This window comes from Acipenser ruthenus, chromosome 3 (assembly GCF_902713425.1).
Source record: "Acipenser ruthenus chromosome 3, fAciRut3.2 maternal haplotype, whole genome shotgun sequence".
NCBI classification, from domain to species: Eukaryota; Metazoa; Chordata; class Actinopteri; order Acipenseriformes; family Acipenseridae; genus Acipenser; species Acipenser ruthenus.
In genome coordinates this window covers 92,198,483-92,220,212 of record NC_081191.1, presented here as the reverse complement: position 1 = coordinate 92,220,212, position 21,730 = coordinate 92,198,483, and the positions used below count along the sequence as shown (strand labels likewise).

The 21,730-nt window shown below is 40.2% G+C and overlaps 1 protein-coding gene across 1 annotated transcript in view; it reads right to left on the bottom strand.

The window, feature by feature from the left end:
- LOC117435667 (vasoactive intestinal polypeptide receptor-like) overlaps positions 1-21,511 on the bottom strand; it is a 62,975-nt gene extending 41,464 nt beyond the window's left edge. Inside the window, exons 1-3 of the mRNA XM_059018770.1 lie at positions 20,966-21,511; positions 13,892-13,994; positions 9,440-9,547 (exon numbers count right to left, since the gene is read on the bottom strand). Coding sequence (XP_058874753.1) covers positions 9,440-9,547; positions 13,892-13,994; positions 20,966-21,022 — 268 coding nt within the window. The 5' untranslated portion in view covers positions 21,023-21,511. The remainder of the gene's footprint in view (positions 1-9,439; positions 9,548-13,891; positions 13,995-20,965) is intronic.
- Positions 21,512-21,730: the final 219 nt, after the last annotated feature.

Sequence of the window (21,730 nt, the reverse complement as noted above, 5' to 3'; positions counted from 1 at the left end):
AGCGGCTCATACAGAGCTATCAGAAGACATAAAGAGAATTCATATCAGCGGCTCATACAGAGCTATCAGAAGACATAGAGAATTCATATCAGCGGCTCATACAGAGCTATCAGAAGAGATAAAGAGAATTCATATCAGTGGCTCATACAGAGCTATCAGAAGAGATAAAGAGAATTCATATCAGCGGCTCATACAGAGCTATCAGAAGAGATAAAGAGAATTCATATCAGCGGCTCATACAGAGCTATCAGAAGAGATAAAGAGAATTCATATCAGCGGCTCATACAGAGCTATCAGAAGAGATAAAGAGAATTCATATCAGCGGCTCATACAGAGCTATCAGAAGAGATAAAGAGAATTCATATCAGTGGCTCATACAGAGCTATCAGAAGAGATAAAGAGAATTCATATCAGCGGCTCATACAGAGCTATCAGAAGACATAAAGAGAATTCATATCAGCGGCTCATACAGAGCTATCAGAAGAGATAAAGAGAATCCATATCAGCGGCTCATACAGAGCTATCAGAAGACATAAAGAGAATTCATATCAGCGGCTCATACAGAGCTATCAGAAGACATAAAGAGAATTCATATCAGCGGCTCATACAGAGCTATCAGAAGAGATAAGAGAATTCATATCAGCGGTTACAGAGCTATCAGAACAAATAAAGAGAATAAACTGAATTGCTCAGATTGTCACCTTCAAAAGGGAACGCTAGATAATGGCTGCTTTGCATAGTATTTCATTTACCTAGCTCCACTACTGCAATAACAAACACTGACAACATCCCAACATCATGAAATCTGTGATAATTGTGAATAAAATACATCCTTATAAATGAGTCAACCTTATGCAAAACATACTAGTTGAATTGCAGCAGAGCACTGGTTTAGTCCACTTCAAGCAGACTAACTTCAGGACTGGAAAATAACAAAGAACTGAACACATTGAGTCCCATTTGCAGTGTAGAAAATCACTAAATCCAGTTCAGTTAGTTTAGCTGATCTGCTCATGTGAAACACGTTAAATTGATCATGGGAACAAGGATCACAGACATTTCAAAGAAACATTTTCTGTGTGTGTAGTGCAAATATAACTAGACCACATTATTTTCCTCTTGTTTACATAGTTAATACAATTCTCCTTGTTCTTTTCCATTTAATTCCCTTTACATTAACAGGACTTAAACGAATATGACCTGTCTTAAAAGTCAGTGGAATTCACCATTCTACACAATGCATACTGTCTGCTGTAAAATACTGTACTGTACATTTGCAGGCCACTGCAATCCACACTAAACTTGATCTAGTTTAGCTGCTGATCCTAAAGAGCTGGTCATCCTTTGTTACGCTGCAACTAGGATCCTCTCTCCAACACTTTGCCAGTACAGTAAGTGGGCAGCATAGTACTGGTTCAAGAAACTAAAACACACAGTACTTCAGCCATAGCTTGTGGTCTGTCAACATACAAACAATACAGAGATGGTTCTCAAAAGCTCTAACAACTCAGAAAAGCTCCCTTGCTAAGATTTAACAAACACAGAGAGTGATTTTCTACATAGTACAAACACATCAATGGGCCATCTGCAGTTCCTGGAAAATGTTTATTGTGATTGTCAAATGTAAAATTACAGCTGAAACGACTCACTGTTGTTTCTGTTTTGTTTTTTTTGGAACTGTCTTGGAAGCTAGGCAATACTGATCAATTAAATAACATCTGAATGAATTAGTATGGCAAGTAGTGGAAATAAAATGGGCTGAAAGCTTTGGGTTTAACCATTTAATTACAGGGTATTAGGAAACTGTTTTCTTTTTACCAGTGCTTTGGACTTTTTTTTTTTTGAAGAGCAGACATAATTGCAAGTAGATGACGGAGGATTTGTCTTGCACATCACAACACCTGCGAAGCCCCATGCATTGTTTGAGCACGTATAGAAACAGCAAACTATTGAAAACAACATTAAATGCTTTCTGGAAAAGATCAGCGGGGCATGATGCAAGGCTAAAGCCCTGCAGAACACAATGTTATTTAGAACAAGATAACCAGAGCCCTGTAACTCTCATAACCATTGATAACCAGAGCCCCTTAGCTCTCATAACCATTGATAACCAGAGCCCTGTAGCTCTCATAACCATTGATAACCAGAGCCCCCTAGCTCCCATAACCATTGATAACCAGAGCCCCCTAGCTCTCATAACCATTGATAACCAGAGCCCCTTAGCTCTCATAACCATTGATAACCAGAGCCCTGTAGCTCTCATAACCAGAGCCCCCTAGCTCTCTCATAACCATTGATTAACATGAATTGAGAATGGAAGTAGTAACTTACAGACTTTATTACCTCTTTTACTTGATATCTTTGTAACATGTGGAATCAATGATGTGTTGTTAGACTACAGAATACACACTCCACACCTACAATAAGTACTTGAAGTATTTTACAAGCAATTGATATTCTGATTTGGACAGAAATCTTTATTTATGTGCTGTAATAGAATCCTTGATATATACAGAGATACGTGCACACAGGACCCACTCCTAGTTCTACTGCAAAATCATAGGTATAAAATGGGATCCTTCAAGAAGCTGCTTGATGAGATTCTGGGATCAATAAGCTACTAACAACCAAACGAGCAAGATGGGCTGAATGGCCTCCTCTCGTTTGTAAACTTTCTTATGTTCTTATGTTTTAAAAACAAAACTGTAATTTGACATAATTGCCCTGGCTTTTGCAGGTTCTTTATGGCGATATTTCTCCTGGACAGCATACATATTTCACAATACTATTACTCAATTCTGTATTTAATCAGGTGCGTTCTCATTTACAAAGGTCATACAGTATTTTGCTAAGCCAGGATACAAGTGTTAACTACAGCCGTCCATATAAACATGGTAACTGTTCAAATCCTGTTGACCTAAATGAGGATTTTTTAGTGTCATTCTGTGCACTCATTAAACCTTAAAAAGCTAAGCTTTTGCTCACAGTTATAAGCTGTCCCATATTTTATTTACTCAAGAGAATTGTGTTCCAGAAGCAAATAACATGACTTAAAGTCTTAGGGAGTATTAAGGGAAAAAAAAAACATTTGGGACATCAGTATGCAGGAGGTGCTTAATGCTTTGCAACTGACCCTCCCACACCAGCACAATGATTCTATGAGACTTCCTGACTAGAACCAGACCAGTCATGGAACACAATAAACAAAACTGATATTCTTTTTACAGTGTAAGTCAAATATTTAAATTCTGTATCTTGATAGAACAGATTCTGAAAAAAAAAATATTTACAGTATTTTGTCCATTGCAGATTTAGCTTCTACTTCAATGCAGACACAAAACAGATGCCAGGTCAAATAAATTGTATATATAGCAACAATATTGAAAGCAACGCAGCAGCAAGTTACAGACCACACTTGTGTTAAAAAAAAAAACATTATCTGATGAATCACAATGCATCTCCGTGCTTTCAGCTTTCAGGTTGTGTTTTTAACTGGCCTGTTGCAAGATTCAGTTGGTTAATTTATTATTTTAGTTTCCTTTGTTTGATGTTGCTTTCATTACACTTCTCATATGCTTTATTGCACAGTATTCAATGGTTACCAAATCGCTGAGATTTGAAAACTGTCACCCAAGTACACACTGGGCTAGATTCTCAAAAGTATTTACTCTAATAAACTGTCATCAGTAGTGAAAGCACACCCAAATAAGAAATAGTGTGTGTGTAGTTAGTGCTCGAAAAGAGCTAGGTTTTATTTTCATTTTTGTTTATTATGAATTATTAAAAGTGCGCTTCAGCACTAAACTTCAAGTTCCTGTGTGCTGGGTTTCATTTATAGGGACAAACGAACTTCAGTGAGTACGGCCGTGTTATAATATAAATAAATGAAAGGCAGTTTAATCCCAACCGAATCTATAGTAGGGCCCTGTGACAGAAATACAATGATTCTTGATTGTAAATCTCCCTCCCGACCTGTGAGGGCGCTAGCAGCGAGAACAGAGTTCCCTGGACAGGCTGGTCTGACAGTTCTTTCCCAGGGTTCAAGGGAAGTCAGCCAGTCTGGAAGGGGGTGAGACTCTGTTGCAATAACGCATTGACCCGAAAGGTAAATGAGGTGGCAGCCGCAGATTGGAGGGGCGGTTGCACTCGTTTACCAAGGGGTCATGTGTGACAGCATAAAAGGGTACGGAGAATCGTAATCTGGTCCTTCGCTTTGGTTTTGTATTCTAAACAAGAAGGACTGTGAGAGACTCCAGAGAACGTAACAGTTTTGTGAGTGTTTTGTTTGTTTTTGTGTCTGTTAGTAATTGTCTTGTTTGTGAATTACCAGACGGCTAACACGTTTCCGGAGCTGTCGCCTTGGGCCAGCACAAAGCTGGAACAACACTTCACCACTGTCACGAAATAAACTTGTATCACCCACCAGGAGCACTACTGCATGCACCCAGGACTGGTGACCTTGCTTGTATTATTGTGGGACGGATATTATTGTTTATTATTTGGGGCTGCAATCCTATTGTTATTTACCACGTGCCTTACACATTGGTGTGTATTGCCAGGGGATTATTGTTTGGTCTTCAGACCTGGAAACCATGAATAAAATCCTTTCCAAACCGGATTACAATCATCTCTGTCTGTTTCATTCACGCACTGCATCACTCCTGCACCTGTATCCACTCAGACACTTTGTCACAGGCCCCCACCTTCACCCCTAAATAAAAAATGTGTTTCTATCAAAAAGCTTTTCATAATCATACAGGAGTAGTCCCTCACTAAACCGGATATGTCTGTCTGACATTAGGAGGTATTGGGTTAAAAAATAAAAACACACACACATACTGTAAGAGCCATTTTTGTATTTCGCTGTCTGCCATTTTTGCAAATTTATTATTATTCTTCATTTCTTAGCAGAAGCCCTTATCCAGGACGACTTACAATTGTAACAAGATATCACATTATACATTATTTCACATTATTTTTTTTTACATACAATTGCCCATTTATACAGTTGGGTTTTTACTGGAGCAATCTAGGTAAAGTACCTTGCTCAAGGGTACAACAGCAGTGTCCCCCACTGGGGATTGAACCCACAACCCTCCGGTCAAGAGTCCAGTGCCCTAACCAGTACTCCACATAACTACATATTCATCTGAGGTTGAACCGCAAAGAAAAACTGTTGCCACAAAGCATTCTTTAAAAGGCCCCAAATATTTTCTGTTCTGAATGCCCCTTTATCTAATCTCCATTTGTGACCCCTGGTCCTTGTTTATTTTAACAGGTCGAAAAAGTCCCCTGGGCCGACATTGTCAATACTTTTTAGAATTTTGAATGCTTGGATCAGATCACTGCGTAGTCTTCTTTGTTCAAGACTGAATAGATTCAATTCTTTGAGCCTGTCTGCATACGACATGTCTTTTAAACCCGGGATAATTCTGGTCGCTCTTCTTTGCACTCTTTCAAGAGCAGCAATATCCTTTGATCAGAACTGAACACACTATTCTAGGTGAGGTCTTACTAATGCATTGCAAAGTTTTAAAATTACTTCCCTTGATTTAAATTCAACACTTTTCACAATATATCTGAGCATCTTGTTGGCCTTTTTTATGGCTTCCCCACATTGTCTAGATGATGACATTTCTGAGTCAACATAAACTCCTAGGTCTTTCTCATAGATTCCTTCTTCAATTTCAGAAGAAAAAGCATAGCTATCCTCAAAGCTAATTAGAAGGCGCTGGTGCCTCTATGGACTGGTGTTGACACAAGATGTAAGTAATGAAAGTTGCCCCTTGACTCAACTCTGCTGACATTTAGACACAGAATGCTAACACTCAATGGTGTTTACCATACTGTGCTTGTAATGCATGAGTGTGTGTAACTCTGATGTCATAGTAACAGCGCTTGTTGAAAGTACAAAGTTGTCCTTATGAGACTGGCTGTTTGAAGGATGAAATGGCTGTTGTCCCTTGGCAAGACAAGTTGTGTTACTCCATTGTAAAATCACAGTAAATATTGATCTCTGTAAATTACCAGTAACAGACCCTCCACTTTGTGAGTGAAGGAGAGAGACATTTGCATTGGCTTTTTGTTTCTTTGCATTACATTAGTAATACATTATTATTAGCAAATTTTACATAAATACAGTACAGTTGACATTGCACAAAAATGTTATCATTACAATTCTAAATGGTACTGTAACCCATAGTATGACATTCACAGCACGCAGACAGTAGCCTATTATTCAAAAAGCTAGCGCTAACAAAAGCCAATTCCATAATCTTAAATGAGTAATGAGTCTTTGAAATTCACAAATGGTTGCATATTAAGCATTGATTGATCCTGTAATGTTAGGATTACATAACTAGCTGCTACCTTTCGACAGTGTTAGTGTCCTTTACAATGCATACACTGTGAAAGCTACCCTATAAATACTATAATATATCATAGATTACATTTCCTTTGAGTATGTTAACATTCAATAGGTTACTTTATACATGATCAAAAATGAAGTGGAACAATGATTGCACATTCTCATTCTAGACCAGGTAATACACAGCTTAATTACTCTCCCTTTCACAGAAAAGTGCTAAAAATAACTCAAAATACACTGACCAATACAATCAGTCTAGCGGGGGTTGCTGTACATTGTTGCTGTTTACCCTCTGGAATGTAGTTTAGCAAACATTTTATTAAAGTACTATTGGACCTATAGAAATACTAGTAAACTGTTTGTTCCAATGCAGGGGATCAACAGATTGGGGTTGTCACTCATTTCAGTTTGCAGCAGCCAATGACTGGAATGAGTTTCAACACAAGTTCAAATCACAACGGTTCATATCTGAGGTTACTTTTAGCTGTAGGGTCAACTCATTGCTGACTGATGTGGTTTTATTTTCTCTGATTGATGCCGTGTTTCTCAACTCCTTATTTCTTGTGTTTCATGTTGTTTGCTGTGTTGGTGGGAGCCTCTTACCAGCTCGTCATTGTGAATTAGAATTTGTTCTCAATCGACTCATCTGGATAAATAAAGGTTTTTATTGATTGATTGATCAGTAAGTAGCTTTTAAATGTACAGTGCCTTGCATAAGTATTCACCCCCTTGGACTTTTCCACATTTTGTAGTGTTACAACCTGGAATTAAAATGGATTTAATTAGGATTTTTTGTCACTGATCTACACAAAATAGTTCATAATGTTGAAGTGGGGAAAAAATCTACATATTTTTCAAAATTATTTACAAATAAAAAACTGAAAAGTCTTGATTGCATAAGTATTCACCCCCTTTGCTGTGACACCCCTAAATAAGCTCTGGTGCAACCAATTGCCTTCAGAAGTCACATAATTAGTTGAATGGAGTCCACCTGTGTGCAATTAAAGTGTCACATGATCTCAGATTAAATATACCTGTTTCTGGAAGGCCCCAGAGCTTGTTAGAGAGCATATCTAAACAAACAGCATCATGAAGAGCAAGGAGCTATCAAAACAAGTCCAGGATAAAGTTCTGGAGAAGCACCAATCAGGGTTGGGTTATAAAAAAATATCCCAAACTTTGAACATCCCCCGGAGCACCGTTAAATCCATTATTAAAAAATGGAAAGAATATGGCACAACTGCGACTCTGCCTAGAGAAGGCTGTTCACCAAAACTCAGTGACCAGGTAAGGAGGGCATTAGTCAGAGAAGCAACCAAGAGGCCAATGGTAACTCTGAAGGAGCTGGAGAGATCCACAGCTGAGATGGGAGAAACCGTCCATGGGACAACTATAACCCGAACGTTCCACAAAGCTGGGCTTTATGGAAGAGTGGCGAGAAGAAAGCCATTGTTGAAAAAAACACATATTAAATCCTGTTTGGATTTTGCCAAAAGGCATGTGGGAGACACAGCAAACATGTGGAAAAAGGTTCTCTGGTCTGATGAGACCAAAATTGAACTTTTTGGCCTTAGCGCAAAACGCTATGTGTGGCGCAAAGCCAACACTGCTCATCACCCTGAGAACACCATCCCCACGCTGGAGCATGGTGGTGGCAGCATCATGTTATGGGGATGCTTTTCATCGGCAAGGACTGGGAAACTGGTCAGGATTGAAGGAAAGATGGATGGAGCCAAATACAGGGAAATTCTAGAGGAAAACCTGTTTCAGTCTGCAAGAGACCTAGGACTGGGGCGGAGGTTCACCTTCCAGCAGGACAATGACCCCAAACACACAGCCAAAGCTACACTGGAGTGGTTTAAAAATAAGAACCTGAATGTCTTAGAATGGCCCAGTCAAAGCCCAGACCTCAATCCGATAGAGAATCTGTGGCAAGACTTGAAAATTGCTGTTCACCAACGGTCCCCATCCAACTTGACAGAGCTTGAGCAATTTTGCCAAGAAGAATGGGCAAAAATTGCAGGATCCAGATGTGCAAAGCTGGTAGAGACTTAACCAAAAAAACTCACAGCTGTAATTGTTGCCAAAGGTGCTCCTACCAAGTATTGACTCAGGGGGGTGAATACTTATGCAACCAACAAATGTCTTTTTTTTGTTTAATTAACTTTTGTGTCACAATAAAAAATATTTTGCACCTTCAAAGTGTTAAGTATGTTGTGTAAGGGGTGCTCCCGAGTGGCGCATCCAGTAAAGGCATTCCGCGTGGAGTGCAGGATGTACCCTATAGCCTGGAGATCGCAGGTTCGAATCCAGGCTATGTCACAGCCGACCGTGACCGGGAGTTCCTAGGGGGCGGCGCACAATTGGCTGAGCGCTGCCCGGGTAGGCAGGGCTTAGGTCGGCAGGGGAATCCACGGCTCACCGCGCATCAGTGACCCCTGTGGCCGATAGGGCGCCTGTGGTTCTGCAGTGGAGCCGCCAGATCTGTGTTGTCCTCCGGCACTATAGGTCTGGTGGCATTGCTGTGGATCTGCAGTGCGAAAAATGACGGCTTGGCAGGAGCACGTTTCGGAGGATGCGTGCTCCAGCATCCGTTTCCCGAGTCGGCGGGGGGTTGCGAGCAGTGAGCCGAGGATACAGATAATAATTGGGCATGCTAAATTGTGGAGAAAAACCGGGGTAAAAAATTGGCGACGACTAAATTTATAAAAATAAATAAATAAATAAATTTGTGTAAATCAAATGGTAAAAATCCCAATTAAATCCATTTTAATTCCAGTTTGTAACACTACAAAATGTGGAAAAGTCCAAGGGGGGTGAATACTTATGCAAGGCACTGTATTTAAAAAAAAAACAATTCAGGTTTTTATTTGTGGGCTCAATTAACTGTCATCATGAGAACCATGGAGAGAAACAAAAACATTCAACATTTTTAATCATCTTATTTTTTCGCCTATTGTGTTAAAAACTTGCACCTGTACTCAGAGTACTTGAAAATGGTCTGATTGATCCAAGCACAGGGTAATGTTGTATATGAGTGACACACTTTAATGCAGAACCATTGACACTTACCGTGCATATCTGAGAAAAAGCTGAAGTATATTGGACATTGCCTCAGAACCATCTCCCCAACCTTGGCTGAGGGCCAGCAGGTGATGTTATCCCACATTCCTCTGCATCCTACAGAAAGATAGCACAACATATCATTCAATGAACCTGCTTGAGGTCTCTCTTTGAACTAGAGGTGCTAATGGGACACATTCTACGCAGGGGAGTGAGTGACGCATTGTACAGATTATATATTATACATTATACAATTCAATTTTACTGACCAACAATTCTTAAAGCCAATTTGTTGTTGCCCGGCACCTATCTTTAACATTTCTGGGTAATTTGTATCTGTTATTTTGAAGCAGGATATTAGGAGGTCAGCTTGAAGGAATCACATTCACATGACATTGCCAACTGTAATGTTGTAAATGGTTTCAGATACTTTGAGAGAGAAAGAGCCGGTAGCTTCATCAATGCTGATTATGGCTCAAAGAAACTGCAAATTATACAGTAATTAGAAAAAGGAAAGATAATTGCTTACAATAGATACAGGTAGAGGTAAGCGAGAAAGTAATATGCAAAATTAAAATTATTATTATTAATAATAATAATAATAATAATAATAATAATAATAATAATAATAATAATAATAATAATAATGTTGATTTATGTGTGCCTATGGGCTTCCCTGGGGGGCTACATTACCAGTACATCCACAAAGGCTGCTTTCTTTTTTATATGTATATCTTTTAAAAGCCTCCTATAAACCCTTAGCAGCTAGTACGATTTGGAATGGAGACCTAGGTCCCTTAGATATTGAGGTTAATTGGGATGCTATCTGGAATAATTTAGGCTTGGCTTCTAGGAACCCTAATCATCAGCTGATTCACTTTAACTTCCTTCACAGGACATACTTAACCCCTCGTAGACCTTTTTAGGAGGCTTGCCCCTACCCCCTGACTGTTCTCTATGCCCCCACAGCGTCCTCGGCACCTTTCTACATATGGTTTGGGACTGTCCGGCTGTAGCTTTATTCTGGGAGCGGGTTTCCTCTACTTTTTCAACTATATTTGGAAGGCAGTGCCTAACTCCGCTCTGGTTCTTTTATTGAGCGATGATTCACCTCTTGACTTATCTCCACAGCAGAAACGCATTTTGTTGGCTGGCCTCACTGCAGTGAAGAAGATGGCTACTGCCACACTCCCTTCCATGGCACCAATGGGTTCTAAACTTCCTTGATATCATTTACTCAGAGCTCTCTACCGCTCGGATCCATGGTGCCACGGAACAGACGATTAATGCCTGGAAATGTATGGCTGATCTTATTAAGCCATGTTAAATCCAGACTAATTTAGATCTCTGGGGTCCTTGTGGGGGGTAGTGGGAGGGAGGGAGATAGCTACCAGGGAGGAAGGGAACAACCCGGGAGGGAGGGAAGGGGTAAAAAATAGAAAATGGGGATCTCATTTGTTCTCTTTTTTATATATATTTCTATATGTGTTGTTATGTCTGTATGAGTTCCTCAATAAAAAAAACATTTGGTCACAAAAAATAAAATAATAATGTTGACTTAAAATATAAAATGATCAGAAATACAAATTTCAAGGAGTGTAAAAACATTGCCAACATCTGTAACAGAAAATGTATTTGTGATTTTAGACTTTCAACAAAGGGATGAGTCATGCAAGAAAATCCTCCTCCTCAGCTAGACATACAAACGCATTACAATTTGTGGACCAGCTTATTGAAAGAAGCGGATTCTTATTCAACACCTTTCCTGTGCAGATAAGGCAAGACATACAGTGGCTCTCAAAAGTATTCACCTCCCTTAGACTTCCACATTTTATTGTGTTACAACATGGAATCAAAATGGATTTAACGGCTGAGCTGGGAGACACTGTGCATACGGCAACAATAGCCCAGGTGCTTCACAAAACTGGCCTTTATGGGAGAGTGGCAAAAAGAAAGTCATTGTTGAAAAAAACTCACATCAAATCTCTGCTAGAATTTGCCAGAAGGCATGTGGGAGACTCTGAGACCAAGTGGAAGAAGATTCTATGGTCTGATGAGACCAAAATAGAGCTTTTTGGCCTCAACGCTAAGCGCTATGTTTGGCGCAAGCCTAACACCGCACATCATCCTGAGAACAACATCCCTGTCGTGAAGCATGGTGGTGGCAGCATCATGCTATGGGGATGTTTCTCTGCGTCAGGGCCTGGAAAGCTCGTGAAGATAGAGGGCAAAATGGATGCAGCAAAGTACAGAGAAATCCTGGAGGAAAACCTGCTGAAGTCTGCAAGAGACCTGGGACTTGGTGGAAGATTCATCTTCCAGCAGGACAATGACCCCAAACATACAGCCAAAGCCACACTGGAGTGGCAATTTTGCAAAGAAGAATGGGCAAAAATTGCAGTGTCCAGATGTGCAAAGCTGGTAGAGACTTATCCAAATAGACTCATGGCTGTAATTGCTGCCAAAGGTGCCTCTACCAAATATTGACTCAAAGGGGTGAATACTTATGCAACCAATTATTTTCTGTTTTGTATTAATGTTAAAAAACTAAAGCTAAGGTTTAATGTAATTAATTTAGAACAATATGTAGATTTTATTTTTCACTTTGACATTATGGACTTTTTTGTGTTGATCAGTGGCAAAAACTCCTAATTAAATCAATTTTGATTCCATGTTGTAACACAATGTAATGTGGAAAAGTCCAAGGGGGATGAATACTTTTGAGAGCCACTGTACGAAGTGTTTGCAGATCAATCCTGCAACACATTTCCTAGTTGTTGGCTTATTCAGATCACTCGTCTCCTGCACTTATTGCTTTTCTGCTTGAATTGCAGCAGAATCTAAGTGTAGAATCTAGGTGCCAAAACAATAGGTGCAATAGGCTTACATTGCTTTCAGATAAAAAGAGTTTAAAACCAGCTTGAATTTTAGCAATGTAGGAGATGAAATTGTACATCAATCTATTTTTTTTTGCATTTTAAAAATGTAGTAGTCGCCAGTTTTTTTTAATCTTTTTCTCCCAATTTATAATAGCCAATTATTTTTAGGCTAAGCTCACTGCTACCACCCCCGCGCTGACTCGGGAGGGCTAAAACGAACACATGCTGACCTCCGCAGTGGATCCGCATTGCAGTCATGCTGCATTAATCTGTGCCAGTGGATCTGCAGTGCAGTCATGCTGCATTAATCTATGCCAGTGGATCCGCAGTGCAGTCATGCTGCATTAATCTGTGCCAGTGGATCCGCAGTGCAGTCATGCTGCATTAATCTCTGCCAGTGGATCCGCAGTGCAGTCATGCTTCATTAATCTGTGCCAGTGGATCCGCAGTGCAGTCATGCTGCATTAATCTGTGCCAGTGGATCTGCAGTGCAGTCATGCTGCATTAATCTGTGCCAGTGGATCTGCAGTGCAGTCATGTTGCTGCATTAATCTGTGTCAGTGGATCCGCAGTGCAGTCATGCTGCTGCATTAATCTGTGCCAGTGGATCCGCAGCGCAGTCATGCTGCATTAATCTGTGCCAGTGGATCCGCAGTGCAGTCATGCTGCATTAATCTGTGTCAGTGGATCCGCAGTGCAGTCATGCTGCTGCATTAATCTGTGTCAGTGGATCCGCAGTGCAGTCATGCTGCATTAATCTGTGCCAGTGGATCCGCAGTGCAGTCATGCTGCATTAATCTGTGTCAGTGGATCCGCAGCGCAGTCATGCTGCATTAATCTGTGCCAGTGGATCTGCAGCGCAGTCATGCTGCTGCATTAATCTGTGCCAGTGAATCCGCAGTGCAGTCATGCTGCTGCATTAATCTATGACAGTGGATCTGCAGTGCAGTCATGCTGCATTAATCTGTGCCAGTGGATCCGCAGTGCAGTCATGCTGCTGAATTAATCTGTGCCAGTGGATCCGCAGCGCAGTCATGCTGCTGGATTAATCTATGCCAGTGGATCCGCAGCGCAGTCATGCTGCATTAATCTGTGCCAGTGGATCTGCAGCGCAGTCATGCTGCTGCATTAATCTGTGCCAGTGAATCCGCAGTGCAGTCATGCTGCTGCATTAATCTATGACAGTGGATCTGCAGTGCAGTCATGCTGCATTAATCTGTGCCAGTGGATCCGCAGTGCAGTCATGCTGCTGCATTAATCTATGACAGTGGATCTGCAGTGCAGTCATGCTGCTGAATTAATCTGTGCCAGTGGATCCGCAGTGCAGTCATGCTGCTGCATTAATCTGTGCCAGTGGATCCGCAGTGCAGTCATGCTGCTGAATTAATCTGTGCCAGTGGATCCGCAGCGCAGTCATGCTGCTGCATTAATCTATGCCAGTGGATCCGCAGCGCAGTCATGCTGCTGCATTAATCTGTGCCAGTGAATCTGCAGTGCAGTCATGCTGCTGCATTAATCTATGACAGTGGATCTGCAGTACAGTGAGCTCTGGAGTGGTCTGACAGTCCAGTAGCATCCTTACCATAAACAGCGGAAATGTTTTCAGATTCCACCGTTCTCATGCAGTCCTCCCGTTCCCTCTCGATATCCAGCATGATGGTACACTCCGGGGTTAAGGTCAGCACCTTTAGAAACAGGTACACACAGATCACACTGTTAGCTATGACTTAAAGTGTGCTTCTTTAATAACAGGTACACACAGATCACACTGTAGATATGACTTGTAGTGTGTTTGTAAAAGGAAATGGAACAGTGGTGGATCATCATAAGAGGCTACGCTTCTGTGTAATGTTGTAAAAGTAAAAACAGGTATTTCATTTCAATAATAATGGCTGTGCAATAACCACACTGATCTGTGTGTAGCAAAGGAGAAGCCATATTAATGGGAGATTTCAACTTCTCCCATATAAAATGACAAATGACTGCTTCCTAACGCAATTTGTCAAGGCACCAACTGGGGGGGGGGGGGGGGGGGGGCATGCCTTGACTTAGTCTTTTCACATAATAAAGACAGAATAACTAAAACAGAGGTCAGAGAACCATTGGCAAACTCAGATCACAACATGGTCTCATTTGAAGTGCTTTTTAAAACCCAAAAAGTAACAACTAAAGCTAAGGTTTACAATTTTAAAAAGGCAAACTATGAAGGAATAAAACAGAGACTAGCAGAAGTAGATTGAAGTAATATAGAGAAAACATCCACAGAGAAAGGATGGCTATTTTTAAAAAATGTAGTACTAATGGCGCAAAACAAATAAATCCCAAAAGTAGACAAATCTTAATCTAAAACAAAATGGCCAAAATGGTTTAATAGATCAATAAAAAAAAAAAAAAAACATTCAGAGAAAAAAAAGGCACTTTAAAGAGCGTTTAAAAGAGACCAAGAACAAAGTACACAGAAAGAGAACTTGAAAAATGCAAAAAAAGGAAGTTAAAAGACCAAGTGAAAGATAGAAATGAGCATTGCCAAGGGGGGTAAAACCAATTCCAAAACGTTTTTCTAATATTATAACAACAAAAGAACATTCAAGGAGGAAGTAAAATGTCTAAGAGATACAAATGGCAACATCATAGACGAAGAAAAAAAAACCCAAATATATTAAATTATTACTTTTCACAAGTATTTTACAAAAGGAGGATACAGACAACATGACCCACATGTCTACCTGTTCCTATCCAGTTTTAAATAACTTTAGCATAACAGAGGCAGAAGTGTTAAAGGGACTAGGAGCGCTTAAAATAAACAAATCCCCTGGGCCGGATGAGATCCTTCCAATAGTACAAAGAAATTGAAGTTATTTATAAACCGCTAACTAAGATCATGCAACAGTCTCTTAACACAGGGGTTGTACCGACAGACTGGAGAATTGCAAACGTAATACTGATCCACAAAAAGGGAGACAAAACCCAACCAGGTAACTACAGACCAATAAGCCTGACTTCTATTATATGTAAACTTATGGAAACTATAATAAGATCCAAAATGGAAAATTACCTATATAGTAACAGTATCCTGGGAGGCAGTCAGCATGGTTTTAGGAAAGGAAGATTGTGTCTAACTAACCTGCTTGATTTTTTTGAGGATGCAACATCGACAATGGATAATTGCAAAGCATATGACATGTTTTATTTAGATTTCCAGAAAGCTTTTGACAAAGTCCCACATAAAAGATTAATTCTCAAAATGGACGCAGTAGGGATTCAAGGAAATGCATGCACATGGATTAGGGAGTGGTTAACATGTAGAAAACAGAAAGTACTGATTTGAGGATAAACCTCAAAATGTAGCGAGATAACCAGTGGAGTACCACAGGGATCAGTATTAGGTCCTCTGCTCTTCCTAATCTACATTAATGACTTAGATTCTGGTATAGTAAGCAAACTTGTTATATATTTGCAGACGACACAAAAACAGGAGGAGTGGCAAACACTGTTACAGCAGCAAAGGTCATTCAAAATGATCTAGACAGCATTCAGAACTGGGCAGACATGGCAAATGACATTTAATAGAGAAAAGTGTAAGGTACTGCACACAGGCAATAAAAATGTCCATTATAAATACTATATGGGAGATACTGAAATTCAAGAAGGAACCTATGATCCAGGAAAATGATCTAGTTTATGTTGACACATCTAGACAATGTGGGGAAGCTATAAAAAAAGGCCAAAAAAATGCTCGGATATACAGTATAGTGAAAAGTGTTGAATTTAAATCAAGGGAAGTAATGTTAAAACTTTGCAATGCATTAGTAAAAACTCATCTAGAATATTGTGTTCAGTTCTGGTCACCTCGCTACAAAAAGGATATTGCTGCTCTAGAAAGAATGCAAAGTAGAGCGACCAGAATTGTCCCGGGTTTAAAAGGCATGTCATATGCAGACAGGCTAAAATAACTGAATCTATTCAGTCTTGAACAAAGAAGACTACGCGACGATCTGATTCAAGCATTCAAAATTCTAAAAGGTTCAATAAGCTACTAACAACCAAAAGAGCCAGATGGGCGGAATGGCCTCCTCTCATTTGTAACCTTTCTTATCTGTGTTAAACATGTATCGTGGGTGGCTTCTGGTTAGTCTCCAGCTCTAGCGCCTGTTACATATATCGAAACCACAGACACAACTGTTGAAGTTTTTGTTAAAGTCGACCACTGCTTTTTTTACAGCATATTTACTTTCTTTCTGTAATAGGCTTTCTTAGGTTATTCAAACCTGCAAGGTACTGCAATGTAATGAATACTGCCCCATCTACTCGGAAACCCTGTGGTTTGTGTTCAGAGGTGCAGCTTCAAGGATATAGTAGCATCACACCAGGATGCAGGATGCTTTAGATGCCAATTGTGTGCTGAATTTGACATGTCTTTCATTTCAGGTCATTCTGTGTATACTTTTGTATTACAGAGTATGGACCAAACATAGTCATTAACTTTTTATTCTTTTTAGGTAATTCTCATTGAAATGGGTAATTTGGAACACTGCAACGTTACAGTTTAAAGTTTTAGAACATAAGAAAGTTTACAAACGAGAGGAGGCCATTCGGCCCATCTTGCTCATTTGGTTGTTAGTAGCTCATTGATCCCAGAATCTTGTCATGCAGCTTCTTGAAGGATCCCAGGGGATCAGCTTCATCAACATTACTGGGGAGTTGGTTCCAGACCCTCACAATTCTCTGTGTAAAAAAGTGCCTCCTATTTTCTGTTCTGAATGCCCCTTTATCTAATCTCCATTTGCGACCCCTGGTCCTTGTTTCTTTTTTCAGGTCAAAAAAGTCCCCTGGGTCGACATTGTCTATACCTTTTAGAATTTTGAATGTTTGAATCAGATCAACGCATAGTCTTCTTTGTTCAAGACTGAATAGATTCAATTATTTTAGCCTTTCTGCACATGCCTTTTAAACCTGGGATAATTCTGGTCGCTCTTTTTCGCACTCTTTCTAGAGCAGCAATATCCTTTTTGAGGTGACCAGAACTGAACACAATATTCTAGGAGAGGTTTTACTAATGCATTGTAAAGTTTTAACATTACTTCCCTTGATTTAAATTCAACACTTCTCACAATATATCCGAGCATCTTGTTGGCCTTTTTTATAGCTTCCCCACATTGTCTAGATGAAGACATTTCTGAGTCAACATAAACTCCTAGGTCTTTTTCATAGATTCCTTCATCAATTTCAGTATTTCCTATATGATATTTATAATGCACATTTTTATCGCCTGCGTGCTGTACTTTACAATTTTCTCTATTAAATGTCATTTGCCATGTGTCTGCCCAGTTCTGAATGCTGTCTAGATCATTTTGAATGACCTTTGCTGCTGCAACAGTGTTTGCCACTCCTCCTATTTTTGTGTCGTCTGCAAATTTAACAAGTTTGCTTACTATACCAGAATCTAAATCATTAATGTAGATTAGGAATAGCATTTTACACAAAGTGTCTCAAAGTGCTTTACAATACAATAAAAAACAACAAAATACAGAATAAAACACACAATTTTTACAGCAAAATTGGTAATATTAATAAAAAGTAAGCAACAACTTCAAAAACAACTCTGTTTAAAAACAGAAATACAGTGAACAAGTTTAAAATAATAATAGATTGATACATAAAATCAGGATTCAGGGGCTCCCGAGTGGCGCATCCAGTAAAGGCGCTCCACGTGGAGTGCAGGATGCGCTCTATAGTCTGGACGTAGCGAGTTTGAGTCCAGGCTATTCCTTTGCCGACCGAGGACAGGAGCTTCCAGGGGGCAGTGCTCAATTGGCCGAGTGCCGGCCCCGGGGGGAGGGAGGGCTAGGTCGGCCAGGGTGTCCTCAGCTCACTGCGCACCAGCGACCCCTGTAGTCTGGCCGGGCGCCTGTGGGCTTGCCTGTAAGCTGTACGAGAGCTGTGTTGTCCTCCAACGCTGTAGCTCTTGGGTGGCTGCATGGTGAGTCAGCAGTGTGAAAAAAAGCAGTCGGCTGACGGCACACGCTTCAGAGGACAGCGTGTGTTCGCCTTCGCCCTCCCGAGTCAGCGCAGGGGTGGTATTTTTATTATTATTATTTATTTCTTAGCAGACGCCCTTATCCAGGGCGACATACAATTGTTACAAGATCATATTATTTTTACATACAATTACCCATTCATACAGTTGGGTTTTTACTAGAGCAATGTAGGTAAAGTACCTTGCTCAAGGGTACAGCAGCAGTGTCCCCACCGGGGATTGAACCCATAACCCTCCGGTCAAGAGTCCAGAGCCCTAACCACAACTCCACACTGCTGCCCAGTGAGCTGAGCATAATAAAACAATTGGCCATTCCAAATTGGGAGAAAATAATAAAAAATAATTGGCATCGCCTAAATTTAAATAAATAAATAAAATCAGGATTCAAAAGCTAATCTAAAAAAATGAGTTTTTAACCTCGACTTAAAAACATTAAGTGACTCTGCTTCTCTGATGTTGGATGGCAATCTATTCCACAATCTTGGTGTGTTATAGCTAAAAGCTCTTTCACCCTTTCTCTTGGTCTTAATCTTTGGAACAAGCAAAAGACCGGAGTCCGCTGACCTTAGAGCACAGACAGGTGCATATGGGCACAGGAGCTCTTTAGATAGTCAGGAGCCAGACCATGGACCGCCTTGTAAGTCAGCAGCAAGACCTTAAAATCAATTCTAAAACGTATTGGAAGGCAGTGAAGTGCAGCCAATACTGGAGTTATGTGCTCTCTAGTCTTTGTTCTACTTAGGATCCTGGCAGCTGCATTTTGAACAAGTTGCAAATTGAATAAGGCATGATTTGGTAGCAAGGATAACAAAGCATTGCAGTAATCCAGTCTAGATGAAACAAATGCATGAATTAGCTTCTCAGCATCAGGCAATGATAAAAAATACCTAATCTTGGCAATGTTAAGTAAATGATAAAAGGACACTATAGTGGTATTGCGAATACGAGCCTCGAAACATTGTTACGGTGATGACGTGTGTGTCATCAGCGTAACAACGTTACAAAGTGTTTAATGCTCACGCCCCAAACAAGCTCAGTCGTGTTTGCAAGAAACAGGATGATAGTTTTAGAATGTTTAATTAAAGTAACAATCCCTGTGTTGGCGGATCCTGTACAACATTTATAGAAATTCGTTTTGCGAATGCCCTTGACTTATAAAGAGGCTGGTTTAGTAGATGTGGATCACGAGAAACACACACCTGTTGCAATGTGTGTTCCAGGCAGGGCTCAAGGTACTACAATTCATACTGCATTCCTGTTATCAGAGCAGTAAACACTTTCATTTCAAAACGCTGTGCTGCTAAACTGATGAAAAGCATGCCAGTCACAACTCTTTATATCAGTGAGGTTTCAGCACAGCTTATTGATTTCAAACAGCAGGGATCTGACTACTAACACTGCTTAAATCATAACAATAGTTGTTCAATTATGGATGCAAAACTGTGTCAGCCCTGAGCCACAAAATAATAGTGTACATTAATTTTTAAATACCTGAACTATAGTTATATTTAAAATCCTAAAGAACATGTCATTCCTCCTCTTTGAAACCTGTTTGGTCACAAAGCATTTGAATAAGTGCAGCTGTGCGTGTAAAACCATTAAATACAATATTTGAGGTGAGAGAACAGTCCTTATATAACACTTACTAAAACCCCATGCCTACAGGCCAATGCATATACTCTTGCACTTACTAAAACCCCGTGCCTACAGGCCAATGCTCTCGCACTTACTAAAACCCCGTGCCTACAGGTCAATGAGTATACTGTCACACTTACTAAAACCCTGTGCCTACAGATCAATGCATATACTCTTGCACTTACTAAAACCCTGCAGGTCAATGCATATACTCTCGTACTTACTGTAGCATAAAGGTAACACTGCTGCTCTGACCTAAAACCTCAAACACAAGACCGCTCAATTGGTTATACAAATCACAGATTACAGTTTGTCATCCTGCGGTAGTTCTGTTTGAGACACGAGCAACGTGTTGTTTCTTCGGGTCTCACAGAATGCAAAAATAACTTCATCACCGGTTAAAGTGAATTTTTATTTTAAAGTGACCAAAACTAAGTGAAAATCTCCTCGCAGTAGCATGTTTTTCGTTTTCTTACTAATAATACAAATTCTACTAGAAGCCCCAGTAGATTCTGTAGTGAAATGTTATGTTTTAGCAAGACAAATCCTACTGGTATAACATCAGCCTTTTTGACGGCAATCTCGCCTGCAGAGCAGTATTACTACTACGACCATTATTATTATTATTATTATTATTATTATTATTATTATTATTATTATTATTAGTAGTAGTAGTAGTCGTAGTAGTAGTAGTAGTCGTAGTAGTAGTCGTCGTAGTCGTAGTATTCCAGTTACAGAAATGACACTTGTCTTGGCCATTATCCTCGTCACATTAACATGATTATTGATTACAGTTAAAGCGTCTTTATACAAATTACCGACTCATGAACTTGTGTCAATCAGGCAAAATAGACAAACAGTTTACCATATATCAAATGTACATTAGTGTTCGTAAATGAACTAACGATCAAGCCAAATTAATTATGTATGGTGAAGTTATGATATTCAACAAATAGGAATCAGAAAACAATGAGCTATACTCACAGAAGAAAGAAGCCACTGTAGACTTAGTGCAAGGATCGCAATGTGTGAAGTATCCATTTTCTTTCAGCTTTTAGAAAATACTTCTTTATTCCAGTCACTTTCTGCACAGTTGGGTTTCCAGTCCAGACTGTTTAAAAGGACATCAAACCAGCAGCTCAGTTCAATATATTTAACAACCAGTATCTTATCGTGCTTGTTTTGGTATGAGTCACATTCTTCAAGGAAGTTGGTCACAAAATAAAGCACGACTCTGTCATCACGATACTGCACTCTGTCTCAGTAAATCCTGTAAATCCTTTGCAGAAGGCTCCTTCTTCAATCTCTTCTCACTAAACAGACGCTGCTCCCGGCAGCCGGCTACTCACCTCATTAAACACTGGAGCGCTTGTCCCAATTGAAGGGTTGTAACCAATGAGAATGCGTGCTGTCCACACCCTGCCAGAAGCCCATGGTGGTGGGACGGGGGTGTTCACAGGTGAAGTTCCAGTAGCCACACAGTGCTAATGCACCTGGAGGGAGACAATCCCGAGCAACAGAAGTAACCGCATATATTCTGAGAGCACCTCGAGGCTTTGCTTGTGTAGTACGCAGCTATCTTAACATCAAAGAAAGCCCCTCAGGTGGTGTACAGTTCAGTTTACAACCCAGCTGTCCTTCCAAAACTCCTCTTTTCCGCTGTCGCCAGGAGTAGCCTCTGCAGTTAGCGTGTACATCTAAATAGTTTGTGACCTTAAAAGAGATGGTGCTGTCATTCATCAGTTAGTA